At 33.7% G+C, this 17,736-nt stretch overlaps 1 protein-coding gene across 1 annotated transcript in view; it reads right to left on the bottom strand.

The window, feature by feature from the left end:
- The window catches only part of LOC129217085 (glypican-6-like), a 115,923-nt gene extending 99,903 nt beyond the window's left edge, over window positions 1–16,020 (bottom strand). Inside the window, exon 1 of the mRNA XM_054851333.1 lies at window positions 15,864–16,020. Coding sequence (XP_054707308.1) covers window positions 15,864–15,993 — 130 coding nt within the window. The 5' untranslated portion in view covers window positions 15,994–16,020. The remainder of the gene's footprint in view (window positions 1–15,863) is intronic.
- Window positions 16,021–17,736: the final 1,716 nt, after the last annotated feature.

Genomic DNA, 17,736 nt, shown 5'->3' with positions numbered 1-17,736 from the left:
AAAAGTTCGCGATGGTAAAATTACCTAAATAAGAGCATTTTTATATATTTTTTATAAGAACTATTGAGTAATGCTAAAATATTTTAATGGAATGTTGTTTTTCATGATGTTACTTTTCACTTGTACTCAGTGGCACCCCGAACTCAAATGTTTGGAAGGGCAGAAATTCTCTATTTGCCGATTCCAAATTTTGTCGAATGATGAGAACTTGGCGGAATAGAACTCTAAATTTCACCGAATGATGATAATTTTGCCGAATGGAACTCCACATTTCACCGAATGATGACCACTTAGCCGAATGGAACTCCAAATTTTGCCGAATGATGACAACTTTGCCGATTGGAACTCCAAATTTCACCGAATGATGATAATTTTGCCGAACAGAACTCCAAATTTCGCAGAATTATGATATGTATGCCGAATGGAACTCCAAATTTTGCCGAATGACGATAATTTTGCTGAATCGTCAAACAAAATTTGCCGATTAAAGAAATTTATTGAAGGTGACGGTGACCCTCCCGTGACCTCCCATCGGGGAGCCCTTGCTTGAACCAAATAACAAATGTAAATATTTTTTAAGAAAATATTTTAATAATGCGAAAAATGTAAGGAAATGCTGTTAACACAGATGTCTAAAATATTTTGGCTCCGCTTTCATTATAATTTCGGATTTACTAGCATGACTAAATTTGCATTGGAAATCACGGGGGCTCAGCTGCTGCACTAATTTTTAAATTAAGGTAAAAAATTTTACACATCAAATTAAAATTAAAACCATTTGAGTACAGTTTAAAAGAAGAGGGAGCTGAAAAGAGAAGACTGACGTCTATTTGGACAGCAAAAGATACTGAGTCGACATAAAAAAAAAAAGAAGAACAAACATGTTTTTTTTTTTTTTTAATGTTGTCAGTATTTTAACTGAACTACTGTTCAACCGAATTTATTAAACTCAAAAAGTTTTGATTATTCCCCCTTCTTACTTACAACTTAACTACTTACAACCATTTAGAATTTGCCATTGGCTTTAAAACAAAATGTTAGGAGAAACAAAGAAAGTAAGTACAGTTTTTAGACAGCGGATGATACTCAATCAATGGAAACGCAGCAAAACAACTAGGAAATAAGAAACAGAAACAATACCTTAATACTGAAAATGTAATTAATGAAAACTTAAAATTAATTAATGATTATTTATTTTTTCAGTGTTTTGAACTGATAAATTGAAGAGTTCGGGGCAAGAATGTGATATGCCAAATGTTATGAATTTTTCAGTAGACCAATTTCCACCTTATAAAAAATATTTATAGAATTTTTCAAAGGTATACATTCTATATTCTGCAGTATTAAAACCAGATATGTTTTTCTCTAAACGACATAATCCATTGTCATGTTTATTTCAATTTTAGTTATCAGAAACAACATTTCTGATCGAAAAGTCAATACTTGTGGCTTGTCACATTTCTGCCCCGAGCCCTTCAACTGAAAAATTAGCAAACGATTTCAAACGCGTGCTTAACCCCGAAACTAGAGTCTGCAATTATTTGCAAATTTCGTGCCTGATCAACGTTATTCTTATCACTCAAACTAACAAATAGTTTTCAGCAGTATTTCTGTTTTCTTGCAGAGGTTTTTCATATTTGAAATCAATTGGGGGGGGGGGTGGGGGCACAGAAAAATAATGATCGAAAGTAATACTTTTGGAAACACATATTATTTGTCGTTGCCTTCGAAATAAAAAGCAGAAGAAACCACGAAAGGGTAAGATACAATCCAGACCAGAGGGAGATATTGAGCCAACAACGCAAAAGGAGGAACAAACAATTATGGGTCTGGCTGCTTAGAGATCAGTAATCCTACTTCTGAATCTTTCCACTAATTCCAAGAAGCACTACTCAAAAAGAACAGCAGAGGGAGCCTACGAAGGAGAAACGCTAACAATTTCCTTAAATAAATGATCCGGATACGAAGATTATTGTTGTTTTTGTGGGATTCCTGGGATCAAGTCCCAGCTTTGTATACGAGCTTGCAATCTGCTTTCTTTGTTTGCTCTCCAGAAATCTGATAAATTGAGATTCCTGAATGAAAATGTTTTGGTAACGGCAATCGATCAGAATTGCTGATACAAAAAAATAAATAATAACAGCATTCTATCATTGTGAGGTAATTGTTCGACTAACAGTCTGGAGCAAATCCTTTCAACCGGGGTGCGAATATTTCTTGTTTCTTGGGTAGCTTTAACTAACTAGTAAATACTTAAGCGCAATTTCGCTAAAAAAAATTCATAACATCATTTAAAATTTTGGCGCATGAAAGGAAAACATTTTGAGCGGACGGTTCGGCGTTACGTGAAAAAAAAAAAAAAAAAAAAAAAAAAAAAAAAAAAAAAAAAAAAAAAAGAAGAAGCTAAGTTACAAAAAAAACTGGTTAAACTTAAGATTAGTGGAATTTTGAGTACAATATCGGTTTTGTCTGCTTTGCTTGGTGAGGTTTTATGTTTACAAAAAAAAAAAAAAAAAAATGAAAAACTTAAAATAATAATAATTATTATTATTAAAAGTCTGATATTCTCTCTATCTCACTTTTTAAAAAATTTTAAGTCTTAAATTCAGTCTAAAGATTCGTATCCCAAACTAGGAAAATAACCACATCATAATAAGGTTGTTTCCTTCAATAAAAAGTAGTACTTCTAGTCACTGAAATTGATAAAATAAGCAAAAAAAAAAAAAAAAAAAAAATTAATTTGAATTTTGACATCTTGAATTCAAATTATGTTTTTCCGCAATCACGAGTGTGTGTGTGGGGGGGGGGGGATATGTGCGTTTGTGTGTATGGGGTATGTTGTGTGTAGGCATGTGTGTTTGTGTCTGTGTGCAGGCATGAAAGTGTGGGTAGTTTTGTGTGTGTGTGCGTAGGTTTTTGTGCGTGTATATGTGTAAGTGTCTGTATGTATGTGTGTTTGGTGTGTGTGTGTGTGTAGTTGTGTATGTATGCGCGTGTGTGTAGGACATGGATGGGTCATTCCATGTCAAGTGATCCAAAATTTGGGAAATTTTTTCCCTCACCCTTTTATATTTCTTTGAAATTTAGCTCATCGATTGTACCCTTTGAGGTAATCAAAAGTCCAAATTTTTAGATTTTTATCTCTATTATTTTTTTATTTATGACACTTTGATTTTTCGAAAAACCCTCTTTTTTTCACGGATGTTTGAACATAAAATGGACGATAACTCAGCACCAATATAGATAGAAAGATTTGGTAAAAAGCATTTTAAAGTACATTAGTTGCCTGTTTAATTAGATATGCAACATGACTAATTTCGGAAAATTTTTAATTTTTAAAAAATGAAATTTAAACTTTTAATTTAAATTTCTCAGAAAAGGTATAATGAATTTTTTTTTAAAAAATTCTCAAAAATTTGTGTGTATTTTATCTTTATTTGTGCAAAGTTTCAAGTTGGGATCTCAATGGGATCATATTTTTATGAATTTTTAAATAAAATTTGACTTATGAAATACTGACATTTTTCAGATTCTAACTAGTTAAATATTGGGTTTTCTTACTGGGGATGGTCTAGTAAATAGTAATTGATCATGATTATGCTTGAAATGAGCTGACATGAATTTGTAAATTAGTAAACCCCCCCCCCCCCCCCACCACTTTTAATTTTTTTTCAAAACATTTCGAAAATTAAAATTAAATAAATAAATAAATAAATAAAACAAAATAAATAGCAAACTTATTAAAAGTTGGTAAATAATCTTCTTTAAAGCAAAAAAAAGCCCCCCTCCCCAGCACCACCCACTTTTTTTTTTTTTCAAAACGCAAAAAATAAATAATTAATAAAATAAAACAAAATGAATAGAAAGCATATAAAAAGCTGGTAAATGTTCTTCTTTAAAGCAAGGACCCGAAGTACATTCCCCCCCCCCCACCCACACACACGATTAACACTATAATAGTATCACGCCTCACCTGACGCTTTTTTTTTCGGATCAAGTGTTTCTTTTTCAATCCGAAATTCACTTGATTAATTCACTATCTGATAAGGAAAGTTATGATTCATTTCATCCCCTACCCCTGCGCCAACTTTCAATTTTGGAGGGAGGAAAGAAATAGTTTGCCCCAAGATCATAGCAAAATAGAAGTGTTTCCTCCCATTCTTTTCACACTAAACTATAAATCAATCTAAGAATCAGATCATATGTATCTCCGCATAAAACTGTCTTTCTACAACATTTGGAGTGCGGCGGTCTTCTTTTCTTTAATGCTAGTTTTCTTTTTAGTTTCAGTTGTAAAGGAGAGCAATGCAGCGAGATCTATTTATGCATATATTCAAAAGCAATTATAGATCAAAACAAATTTTGCTAGTTTGAGCATAACCTTCCATGTTGTTAAGCTTCATTCCAGATTGCTCTTCCCCCTCCCTTTCCCCCTCCCCCTATCGTCCCACTTTTCGAATGAAAAAAAAAAAAGCTGCAAATGAGTGGTTCTATTTGTCTGTTAAAGTTTTTCTGACTTTTAGTTTTCATGACCCCTCCCCCCCATTTATAAGCCTTAGTCACTGCTGATGTTTAGCAGCGTGCATCCCAGTTTATTATGATTATAACTCTTACGTGCCAGCTTTTTTTTTTTTTTTTTTAAATAGTTTTGGAAAAAAAAAAAAAGATAAAAGATAAAAAGTGGTTGTGTGGCCCGGGGGGGGGGGGGGGTAGAAATCTACAAATTCATGTCAGCTCATTTCAAGCATAGTCATGATCAATTACTACTTACTAGACCATCCTTAGTAAGAGAACCCTATATTTAACTAGTTAGAATCTGAAAAATGTCATTATTTCATAAGTTAAATTTTTATTTAAAAATTCATAAAAATATGATCCCATTGAGATCCCAACTTGAAACTTTGCACAAATAAAGATGAAATACACACAAATTTTTGAGAATTTTTTTAAAAAATTCATTGTACCTTTTCTGAGAAATTTAAATTTAAAATTTAAATTTCATTTTTTTTAAATTAAAAATTTTCTGAAATTAGTCATGTTGCATATCCAATTAAACAGCAACTAATGTACTTTAACATGCTTTTCACCAAATCTTTCTATCTACATTTGGTGCTGAGTTATCGTCCATTTTATGTTCAAACATCCATGAAAAAAAGAGGGTTTTTCGAAAAATCAAAGTGTCATAAATAAAAAAATAATAGAGATAAAAATCTAAAAATTTGGACTTTTTGATTACCTCAAAGGGTACAATTGATGAGATAAATTTCAAAGAAATACAAAAAGGTGAGGGAAAAAACTTTGGATCACTTGACATGGAATGACCCGGATGCAACCTGGAGACGGCTTTCGCTATAGGAGCAGCAGCGTGAGGAGCCCGCCTGTCCACGGTGATGGTGCAGAGGGTGGCGGTGGGAAAAATCAAAGGACATCAAAAACAGTCAAATGAAAGCAATAAGCAATCGTGATTGCTCAAAAAAAAAAAAACATGGACCGAGAAAATTCTTTCATTTTCCCCAACAGTTATTTTTTTTGATTATTTTTTTAAAACGTCCGATTTTGCAAACAAGGCGTGTTCTTGATGACGTCACAAATGATGCTCTTTGGCGTATTTTGCACCGCGTTTCCACATTATAACAATCAAGAAGCGAATTAAAATTGCGCTTCTACGCTTGCTGTCAACCATATCATTGCCAATACACGTGAGTAAAGATGCGAATTAAATATTTTGCTCTGTGAATGGCAACACAGAATGGCATTTCATCATTTATGATGTCATCGGCAAGAAATGTAAACAATGAAAGCGCAACGACTTAAGTAATTTTTTAAAAATATTAAACTTAAACAAATGATTTAAAAAATGTTTAGATCCTATGTTTTTAAGCACGTTCTTTCAGAAAAAAAAAAAAAAAAAGCTTTTAAAATTCTGGAAACGACCCCCATTCAGCACGACCGTTGTTTGGTTGTAGTTGCCTCTAGCATGTGAGAGAAAGTAGCCGTTAGTTGACCCAGGCAATGCAATCTGATTAATGGTGCTAACAATTATAAAAATAGAAAACTGACTGTCTTTTAATCTAACTTCCTCGTTAGTCTTAGCAGACTTGAGGCAAAACCGAAATTTTATTCTGATATCATCCAAAAAATACATTTTTCCGTTTACTGCGCAAAAGCTGTTGGGCCATCAATCCTGCAGCTCTATGCCATATATTTTCGGCAATAAAACTTCTTCCCCAAAACGCACTCTAATTGAAAAAAGGCTTTCTGGTGGAATCTTCTTTATTTATCATCCATGAATAAGCCAGAATAAATCTCGAGACTTAGCAGGAAAGCGGGGAGGGAAAATAATGAACCTCCACTAGACCATTATGAAAGATTCATCGGGAACGTTATACTGCAGGCATAAAGAATAAACAATGTTTGGTCTCAAAGCCACTATACCTTCCCTCCACCCCGTGTTGAACAAACTGAGGAGAAAAAAAGCATAAGATATTCGTTTAATGTTATGAACCGTAATTCATACAGGATCGGATTGCTTATGGACTGATTTAAGATTATATGATGATTCTTCCTCTCCGTGTTTTAAAATTCCTGTTCTTCCTATTAGAAAATATCCTACGTACTATGGTAAAAAATTGTGGACTCCATTAAAAACGAAGTTTGTCCTCGCTGAGAGATGTGGTTGAAATTCAACATAAAAAATACTTGCGAGCGTTAATAAAATATTAATATCGTAATGTGGTATGTGGAGAATCAGAAATGGTGGTTAGTGCTTCAAGCAAACAAAAAGTGCATTTATACATTTTAAGTAAATGGCAATAATATTGAATACTTTCTTATCCTTTGGCATTTTCAGCATTTCAACGTTTTCCTTTTTTTTTTCTCTCTCGTTACTATAATTCCGGACATTGTCCAATTATTGCCTCGCAAGTTTAGAATGTTTCAAGAATAGAATATTTGCATTTGGGGACGCGATAGTTGTTCGAAAATTCAGTTTATTAACGTTGTGAAGATAGCATGGTTCGAAGGACAATAAATAGCGATAAATAGCGATAAGCAACGAAAGGAATAAATTATTACACCCATAAACTAAGTCAAAATCCCACAGCTGATTATTGGCGAATGAATACATTGCTGTTTAAAGAGAGAAAAAAAATGAGAGGGAAAATTTGCAAATATTTATTCAATTATCGAGATAAAAAATGCAAATGTTGTGTCTACTTTTGATTATTCTTTATGCGGGTCATTGTTCAAAAAGTGTAACTTTTCTGTCACACGCATTTACAGTAAAAACTTTAAGGAACAATTCATTTAACAATGATTTTTAATTTCATCAAAAATCCTATCCATTTAAACCTGCAAACAATTTTTTAGTAATAATTTTTATTTTAGTATATTTTTGGTTCGCAACATGTGAATTCTCACCTCCGTGGCATGTCACACACCTTGAGTGACTGTTTATGTTGCTTAATAATTTGTTTAATTAAAATTATGTACTTATTTATTTATTATTCCTTTCACAAGTGTCTCATCCTAATTGTTTAAGCATATTTGATTCTTTAATATTGTGTTTTAGTTCGTTTTAGAAGGACAAGGAGTCATGTCCCACAATAAATTCTCACGTCCGTTACCTAAACACGAAATGCCATTTCTCATTAACAGGTTGGCAGTAATGACATCAAATTTTACTTTCCATAATACAAGGGTTGTACGCCCTTGTTTATTTTCAGCCATAGTTGCAGTTGTGAGATTTTTGTCAAAAAAAACAAGATAGATTTTGCTTTAAAAACCTAGTGTAGTTATTCTGACTTCTCACATCCGTGAACTTGAATTTCGGGGATGTAAATCAATGTAAAAAAAGAAGTGAACATGTTTCCATATGTTTAACAAGTGCAGATTGTAGCAACGAAGAAAAAAAAAATTGCCTGAAAAATGTATCTATTAGGTCTATATTAATGGAAAATTCCTCACCTCCGTGACAGCCCTTATCCACGTCTTTGTTTCTGAGGTGAAAATAAATGAAGGAGGAGAAATACATCAATAATAGAAATTTTACAATTGCCAGTATGTCCTCAAATTTACTAAATACTATTTTTTAACATACATTTGAAACTTCTAATTAAGCCGTATTTTAATTAAGAGAGCAAAAATATTATGTTCCCACTAATCATTAAAATAACTGATTGTTTGCACAATTAAAAAAATTACTACTTTGATATTAAATTGGCCTCGATTTTTAAATATTAAAAGTTTTTTCTTTTTTTTTTTTTTTTTTTTTTCAAAATTTCCGTGAACAAGGCATTTTTAAAAATTTTTTATTAATGAGTTAAATAATTGGAAATTTGCTGGGCTATTTTTATGGTTTTTTCTAGGAGGCAACACTTTCATGTAAGAATTTAAAAAAGAAAGAAAACAAAAGGTTTCGAAATTGAAAAATATTTGCGCTCAAAAGTTTCGTTTTCTGGAGATTTGACACATAGGTGACTGTGTTGCTACGATCATTGTTAAGCTTAAAAATCAAACCTCAAAGGTTTGACGATGAAAGCATAGCACCATGAGAGCATGCGTTGACCAACTTTGTTGCACCATGAAAGCATACGTTGACCAATTTTTTTGCACGATGAAAGCATACGTTGATCAACTTTGTTGCACGATGAAAGCGTATGTTGACTAACTTTGTTGCACGATGAAAGCATACGTTGACCAACTTTGTTGTACGATGAAAGCATGAGTTAACAAACGTTGTTGCACGGTGAAAGTATATGTTGACCAACTTTGTTGCACGATGAAATCATATGTTGACTAACTTTATTGCACGATGAAAGCATATGTTGACCAACTTCGTTGCACGATGAAAGCATACGTTAACAAACTTTGTTGCATCATGAAAGCATACGTTGACCAACTTTGTTGCACGATGAAAGTATATGTTGACCAACTTTTTTGCATGATGAAAGCATATGTTGACCAACTTTCGTTTCAGCTTTATTAAATACAGTGAAAAAAGGTTCAATATTTTGAGTGCTAGTAAATTATTTATAATTTTACCTCTTCCTCAAAAAGCAAGTATGAAAACCGTACTTTAAAAAAAAAGATAGAAAAATTGCACTTCATCATCTACAAATAAAATGAAATTTCACTCCCCTGCGAAGGCATGTTTTTGTTTTTATTTTTCCTTCCTCAACCACATCCGGATTTGGTGAATTCAATTAAATGAATAAATAAAATAAATGCATTCGGTAATCTAAAAACCATCATACCTTCCTTTGGCTGCCATGTAGATGATTTGCGCAGATCCTTCCCTCCTAATTCTTTCCGCTGCTAATAAATCATGTTCTAACTGTGCTGTTATACACAAAGAGAAAAGGTATCGTTTTACTCTAAAAAACGCGTTTTAAAATTCCGCCTTTTATGCTCTGAAAATGTTATTAAAATTAAAGCTGCCGTTTACTTTAATGGAATAAAAAAATAATAATAATGCATCGCATTCTATAAAACGAAAAAAAAAAAAAAGGGGCGCTGTGCAAACACACATCTATTATTATTTGTTCTCGATGGAACTATGCCTAAAGCAACGTTATTTTATTGTTATAAATTCTATACTTTTTTCCCCCTCAGCATATCCCGTATTATTTATCTTCCGTGCATGCATTCGGAGGAAAAGTGTTTAAATCCATTTTTTAGTTGAATAGCATTTTTTTAAAATATTTTTTTATTGACTTCCCTTCAGAGTTTTTCGCCAAAAGGCACGTGCTTCTGATGAACTAAAGCGATTACTTTCCAAATCTTTATTTCCCGTTGCATGTAATTAGTTTAATTATGTGAAAAATTGTTCTTCAACGAAGTCGCCATAGGGAATGAACACAACTGTCTGCAAATAAGTAATAGAATGAATTTGTTTATTGTTTTTTACCATTGACAAAATTTCCCCAATTAAGATCTCGTCTGCATTGGAACAATTTGTTTCACAGCATTCCTGCTAAAACAAGAACCCGGTTTTGAAAAATAACAAACCCGATTCCAAACCGAGCGTTGCAAAGTGGCGGGACTATTTATCTCCCGATCGATCGATTTACATATGCACACACACACACATTATATATATATATATATATATATATATATATATATATATATATATATATATATATATATATATATATATATATATATATATACACACAGGGGGGCTATAATTAATGTCCCACTTTCTAAATGCTGTATGAAAGGAATCACTGGTCAAAACGACTTTAAAACTTAAACTGAATGTACTTGAAGAAGGGGGAAAACTCTATGTTCTATATGATAGAACATAGTTCCTATCTTTAGAAAAATGTTTCTCCTCTAATACTGTGTATACATCTACTAGCATCGAAGCTGTTGATTTCCTCCCTCGTGCCTCTCTCTTCGAATCATTTTTCTTCAGATCTTTGGCAGACATCGAACCACAGCCTTTTTCCCTCTTTTCAAGGACCAGCATTTGTTTAAAACTGTAAGCGCACAGTCACGGTTCTTGCGAGCCGTGGTGGCCTGAGCGGTAAGGCATCGGACTTGTGACCAGAGGATCCCGAGTTCAATCCTGGCCAGATCGAAGGTCCACCGTCTTCATTAATATTGACTGGGGGACGTTAAATATGCTCGTGGTCACAAAGTCCTAACTCTGGAGATGCTGGACTAGGGATTGCTCGGTTTCTTGTCTAGCTCAAAAAATCAGAGCTGTCTTCGGGATAATATTCAACTGGTTGAAATCACAAATAGTGGCAGGTACGGGAACTCTGGAGTGAAAAATGTACTTAAAGTGAAAAGGTCACGGTTCTTTTAAAGCAGCATCACATGCAGAGCGCGTTACTTGATCAAAAGGCTCGCACACTTTTCAGTCTTATTCCATACCATTTCCTTATTCTTCAAGTACAGTCAGTTCAAATTTGAAATCATTTTGACCAGTATTTGTTGTTTTTTTTCCCCCTTTACCAGCTTTTTGCAAGCTGGACTTTAGTTATATAAAAACCCTGAGAATAAAAACACGCACGTTTCCGTCTAGTGAAACGTAAACATTAGATAAGTAATAGTAATGTATCTTCAAGGCTGAACCTTCATGGTTAAAAAAAAAAAAAAAAAAAAATATTTAATGCCCATAACTAGAAATGAATTTTATCATTAGTTCTGATGCTGACAGAAAAAAAAAAAGAGCTTAGAATAAGTAAACTAATCGAAACAATTAACCTTTGTTGATTATTTCTTACCAGATTTAATTTGATTAATCAATTCCTTAACCCAGTTTTTCTCTCACAGATTGAAATCAATCTACTTATCTCGAAAGAACTCTTTGAAACACGCATCCCATCCGGATAGTTCAAGCTATTTATTTATTTTAAGATAGCCTCAGCTAATTATATCTAATCTGAAACTTTATTATTTTAACTCGCTAAAATGTTTTTCCTTATCTATTTTCGCTTACTCTTCTGTTTTTATTCCACGCGTCATTAAACGTAATGATGCTTTTACACTGAACTTTTAATTTTTGTTTCTCCAAGTAAAATAGGAATGTATTTAAAAATGTGTAAAGAAATGTTGTACACTTAATTCAATCCTTTTCGGCAACTTTGCACAGCAAAACCCCAAAGATATTATTTTCAGTCTTTACAAATGTTTTAATATAGTAAGCGTTTTAATTTATTTTGTTCCCAACATTGTGTTTGAAAGTTATTTGAAACCTTTATGACTACAGGAAGACTAGGAGTTCGAAAGTTCTAAACATCATATGTTTCTCAACTTTCAAGGCAAAACATATTTTGTCGTTTTATTATGAACTAGTGGGTTTTGCTCATAGTACACTGTTAAAAATTTTCCGGAAAATTTACGGTAATTGTTACTGGCATCCATGTTGCCAGTAACTATTACCGTAAAAATCAAATGTTACTGTAAAATTTTACGGTTTCCTCGGTAGGCCACAGCAACCAGTTGGCGCTGGGATCGCTTATTTCTCCGGTATAAATTACCGTAAAAATCAGCGATGCGTCGGCGATGCAATTTTACAGTAACAATTACCAGAAAATCTTCCTGAATTTTTAACAGTGTAGAAAATTAAAAGGTCATTTGGTTATGGATGCCAATAATGGAGGATGAATTTCTCGCCAATATGCTATGTTAATTTTGTCGCCCATGTTATGGTAATTTGCTCGTCCACGTTATAGTAATTTGCTCGTTCACGTTATAGTAATTTGCTCGTCCACGTTATAGTAATTTGCTCGTCCATGTTGTGATAATTTACTCGGTAAAATGTTCTTAAAATTAGAGTTGAAAAAGAACGAAATCGAATTTTCGAAAAACCGCTTCGAGGTGCACACCGCCATGCTACAAACTAATTTTTTGCCAATTTCATGAAACTCGGACGAACGGACAATGCGCGTCACAGAGATCCAGACAACCAGACAGAGAGACTTTCAGCTTCATTATTAGAGAAGATGGAAAAATCTTTTTTTTTTTAATTGAAATCTCCACAAAATGGGATTCGTTTCTAACGAAACTGATTGTATAACAACTTACATAACAATAAACTAACTATATAACACTCGTTGAAATGATTGGAGAAAAAAAAACTTGATCGTAACATTTTTTATTCATTAGTGCAAACATTTCGTAACGGCATAATGTACTTCACTCACGATCTCATGTGTTTCTCTTACTCTTAGAACGCTGGAAAAATTCTCCCACTTAAAGTGAATACATAAAACTCTTCCACGTCATTTCTTTCTTCTCAAATGTTACACTCTTATCCGCTGTGACTTCACTTAAAGATTTATGCTGAATATAGACCTTCTACTTTATCTCTTTTTATATGATTCCAGATTTTCAAGAAATATTTTTTTTTGACATCAAAAAGAAACAGTTTGTTTCCAAATTTATATTTGTTTAGCAAAAAGCTTAAAAGGATGTTTTTCATAAAGAATGTTTACTTTGGAAATAGCCATATTGCTCATGGAAGGAAATTCGTTTATTTTGTGAAATGGTTAAGTAAACAAAAAAAAAAAAAAAAAAAAAAACACGCTTTAGAATTTTTCAAAAATGCTTCAACACATAGTAGGTACAAAAATGTATTTGATGCATTAAAAAAATGTATTTGCTGCTGTTTAAGTTGCGGGGAAAATAAAGTGCTTTAAATTTACTGGATAAAAAAAGTCCAACTAAATAAATTCCCACCTTCATCAATGTAAAATGGTAGGAAATAGATACACGTACTTTAAATTTTTCGTAGTTAAACAAAAAAAAAAAAAAAAAAGAGAGAAATTAAGCTTTAATTAAATAAAATTTTTTAGATAGTAAATAAATACAAAAAAATAATCTCGGTGACCAATGGTAAAATCAATTGCATCTATTTCTACTGTGTGAAAAAAAAAAGCGTTTTGAATTCACTTTCATTGACTCAATTAATTGCTAACAATCGTCAATATAAGTCTACAGAGTGCATTTACATCCTATTTTCGACACAACCAAAGACCCATATCTATACGCAAATATACATGTTTATGAAGAGGCAATCACTATACTCAGCAGCACAAATAATAACTAATAGCTCTTAAATTATTACTCGGTTTAAAACTGAAAGTTTTCCTAACTTTTTCCATGTGACCTAGTTTCATTTTCTAAATATTAGACCTCATTTGCTTTAAAATTAATGATTCCAAACCTTATGATAAACTTGTGATGCATTTTCTGACCATATATGTCCGTACTAGTGGCACCCGCACGGCTTTGCCTGTAGTTGAAAATTAAAAGGTCATTTGGTTCGCCTGTATATTTACAAATAATGGATGACGAATTTCCCGCCAATTGGCTATGTTCATTCGCTCTCCCATTCCACGTCATGATAATTTCGTAATTTACTCGTCCATCTTATGATAATTTTGCTCCGGGAAATGTTCTTAAAATTAAACTAGAAAAGAACAAAATCGAATTTTCGAAAAATCGCTTCGAGATGCACACCCCAAAGCTACAAACTTTGTGCCAAATTTCATGAAAATCGGCCGAACGGTCTAGGCGCTATGCGTGTCACAGAGATCCAGACATCCTACAGACATCCAGACAGACAGACTTTGATCTTTATTATTAGTAAAAATTAACCAATGGGCAAGTCCAAGGTGACAGACTGAGATACGCATATTACTGAGCCCAAAAAAAAAAAAAAAAAAAAAAAAAAAAAATGTTATCTCTGGAAGAGTTCAAAATTTATAAAGATAGAAGCATATTAGAGATCATGTTCTTCATAAAGTTCGTATAGTGACAAAAATGATCTAACATATTTGTAGTCTTTGCAAGACGTTTCGTGCAACAATTTATGCGTCTATTAAAATGGGATTGGAACAATAAAACTAAAAACAAAGAAACCAAACTGTCAACTTTTAGCATTTATCAAATTAACATGCTGAAATGACATCTCACTTTTCCCCCATACTAAAAGTTAGATCATTTTTCATAAACCGAGCAAAACATAAACAACGCTTCTACTATGGATTACATTTTCTTGAATATTTATTCTTTTATATAAAGGAAAAAAAAGTTCGATCCCTATCGTTTGTCAATGGCTTGAGGCATTTTCCATTAGAAATATGGAGCGGAGTTTTACGCCCAAAGAAAACTGAGACGTCTCTTTCACGATAAATTTGACATGGGATAAAAGACGAGGGACACAAAAAGCAGTGCTTTTAGTGACGTACCGGAAAAGAACATTTTTTTCCCTCCACCTTCGAAAAAATAACATTCAAAAGTAAGCGCGACATGTTACGGGTAGCTAGCTATTTATCACAAAATATACGAAATGTATTTTGAAGAATACCAGCGAGCATTCAAATTACGACACGAAGAAAAGTGTAGAACGTTGAAATTAATAGGCTCAACAAAATTGTTAACTGTCTGGGGAATAGTCTGCCATTCTGATTTTACTTCGGGAAGTAAGTCAGCAAGATTAATTCATGGAGTTTTTTTAGCGACTGATATTGATGTCGTGTGCCAGCAATTTGAGGTGAGAAGCTTCACTTTTCCAACCGTACTGTTTCTGTTGGTGTGAAGTCCAACTTCCACAGTAGACACATGCCATAAGGACTCATTTTTGGGTAGACAATCCACAACAATACATTCACACAAAGAAAGGACAAGGACAGGAGTGAGGAAGTACACCCATGCCCGGGGCGGGAATCTAACCCGGGAGCTCCCCGTCGCAGTCAGGCTTTTCAGAACACTAGACAAGGTGGTCGTCTTCAGCAACTGTGTGTCCCACGAAGTCCATGGGTTAGAGCTGCTATTTTTCGCCAAGACTACCTGGACTCGACCTCTGATATAGGGCATGGGATAAACACACCACTTCTCCCGCGTTGTATAGCATTGCTAAAGCTTCACGCTAAAAGGTACAGTCCGACCACGCTCCCGGAGTCAAATTGTCAAGCGGTTTAGACGAGTCTTGAACCTTATGCGAAAAATGTGAGGGTTCTTGGTGAAGGTCGGACTCATAACCGGACGGTCCTGGGTTCGATGCCAGCCGGTCGAACATCCTGTGAGCTTATTAATAGGGACTGGGGCTAATTAAATTACGTCATGGTGACAAAGTCTTCCAAGTTCCCATTCCAAATCAATACCTCTGGGGGTGTTGGACCAGGGATTGCTCGGTTTCTGTCTGCATCAAAACAGCAGAGCTATCTTCCGGGCCCTATCCAACCGGTTAAACTACGTATAGTGGTCTGGTACGGGGGAACCTGAAGTCCTGAAGTGTATTGTGGAAGATGTGAAAGGAACAAAGAAGATGAATTCGAGAGAACCACAATAAGATCAAGTAATTTTCAAAGATCATATTTCTAAATTATATTTTAAAAACTCACCATCAAACTTTTGTGCTTGTGCCCCAAAGGTCGTCCTGAGCTGACCAATGGTGTCTCTTAACAGACGATCGAATTCGGCTCGACTGTGCGTACTTAGCCTGTGTTCCATATCTGTCGTGCAACACGTCATGCCTCGATCACAGATACGCAAATGTTCCCCTGAAAAACAAATCTTATATAATTTCACATAACCATTAATAACAACAAATCTTGAGAAATAGAGTTTGAATGATATTTTTTAAGAATGAAAATAAAATATTTATATTCCAATAATCAATTGATGAAACATAAAACTGTTTGCCGCATTTCATTATTTTTGCGTACCAAATAAATCCAGAGTTCGTAAACTGAATTCGACTGTCATTTTAACCATCATAAAAGTAAATTCTACGGAGAAATTTAGTTTCTTCCTTAACTTCTTGATTTTTCTATTTCTAGGAATAAATGAAAGAAAAAGTTAGAATTTCTACTCTCAAACTTTCAACTGTTTAAATTAGGCAAACAAAACAATAGTTCGTTTTGTACATGCTGAACATCCCCAAAGCAGAATACTTTACTATGTTCTGCAACGTAAAATCATTTGACCAAAATTGTTCTGCAAGTACTTCAAGCATTGTACGTGAAAAAACGTGACATTTTCCACAAATTGGGTGTCAAAAATCAAAATCGTTTCATGTAGGCTTTTTTTTTTTTTTAACTGGACAGTTGCTATTTATTTCTGTGGAAATGAGATATTTTCGGAAATATCACAGATTTCAAACAAACGACTAATTATAGAGCACTGAATTTGGAAAATTAGTTGATCATGCAAAAACTTCAACAAGGTGTCAAACCTAAACCGATTGAGATTCTTTGTAGTGGATGAAGATCTACTGGGAAAGCCTACAAAGGACTTATCGAATCCAACATTGCAAGCTTTCCGCCAAATTATCATAATTTTCGAGAGTTTTAGATTTTTTCTAATTTTAAGAAATCTGCAGAATTTTTGCAAAAAATCTATCTTGAGTTGGAAGATATTTGTAGAAAATCTGCAGTTTTTACAGATTTTCTGCACCGCAGTATCTGCAGATTTTCAGCACCACAGTATCTGCAGATTTTCGGCACCGCGGTTTCTGCAGTTTTTCGGCACCGCGGTTTCTGCAGATTTTCAGCACCGCGGTTTCTGCAGAAATTTCACTGAAATTTGCAGAATTTCTGCAGAAAATTTGTAAGTTTTCTTCTCACATTTGAACAGAATTGTTCTGTGGCTCAGGCATCTGTTCTGCAATGTACCTCGCAAATTTAGTAGTAGTCTGCTTTGAGGCTGAACATTAAGAGTTCTTTCTGATGAAGTTTATTTGAAATATATGTGTTCGATCAAGATTTAAATAAGATTCACATTTACTCTTCGAGAATTTTTGAGCTTTGAGCAGTTGAAAACTAAACGTATTATTGCTCAAATCAAAAAATTGAACGTAAGCCGGACCTAGTGAAGGCTCATAGTAGGACAAGCGACAAGACAAACAGATATATCCATTTGAGTTGGAATACTTTCGCGAAACTATTACACAAAAAACCCAATTAAACTCAGTGTCAATTACCCTTCCCTATTACCCGAGAAAGAGCATTGTCAAGGCCATAGCTCAATTTATCGGAGCCACACTATAAAACATCACATTCCACCTGAATTTGAAAGAAAAACCTTGAAACTGGAGAAAACAAAAACGGTGGCGAGGGGAAATACTAATTCCTCAATACTTACATATGACACAAATTATAACAACCGAGCATTGATCCTGTTTCTAGTACAGAACTACTCCATGTAAAAATCCATCACTTAAGATACAGAATTTATCAAGAACAAACCTGTATCTCAGAGCCAGACTAACGTAAG

The sequence above is a fragment of the Uloborus diversus genome, chromosome 2, assembly GCF_026930045.1.
Source record: "Uloborus diversus isolate 005 chromosome 2, Udiv.v.3.1, whole genome shotgun sequence".
Lineage (NCBI taxonomy): Eukaryota > Metazoa > Arthropoda > Arachnida > Araneae > Uloboridae > Uloborus > Uloborus diversus.
This window is presented reverse-complemented; position numbering and strand designations above follow the sequence as displayed.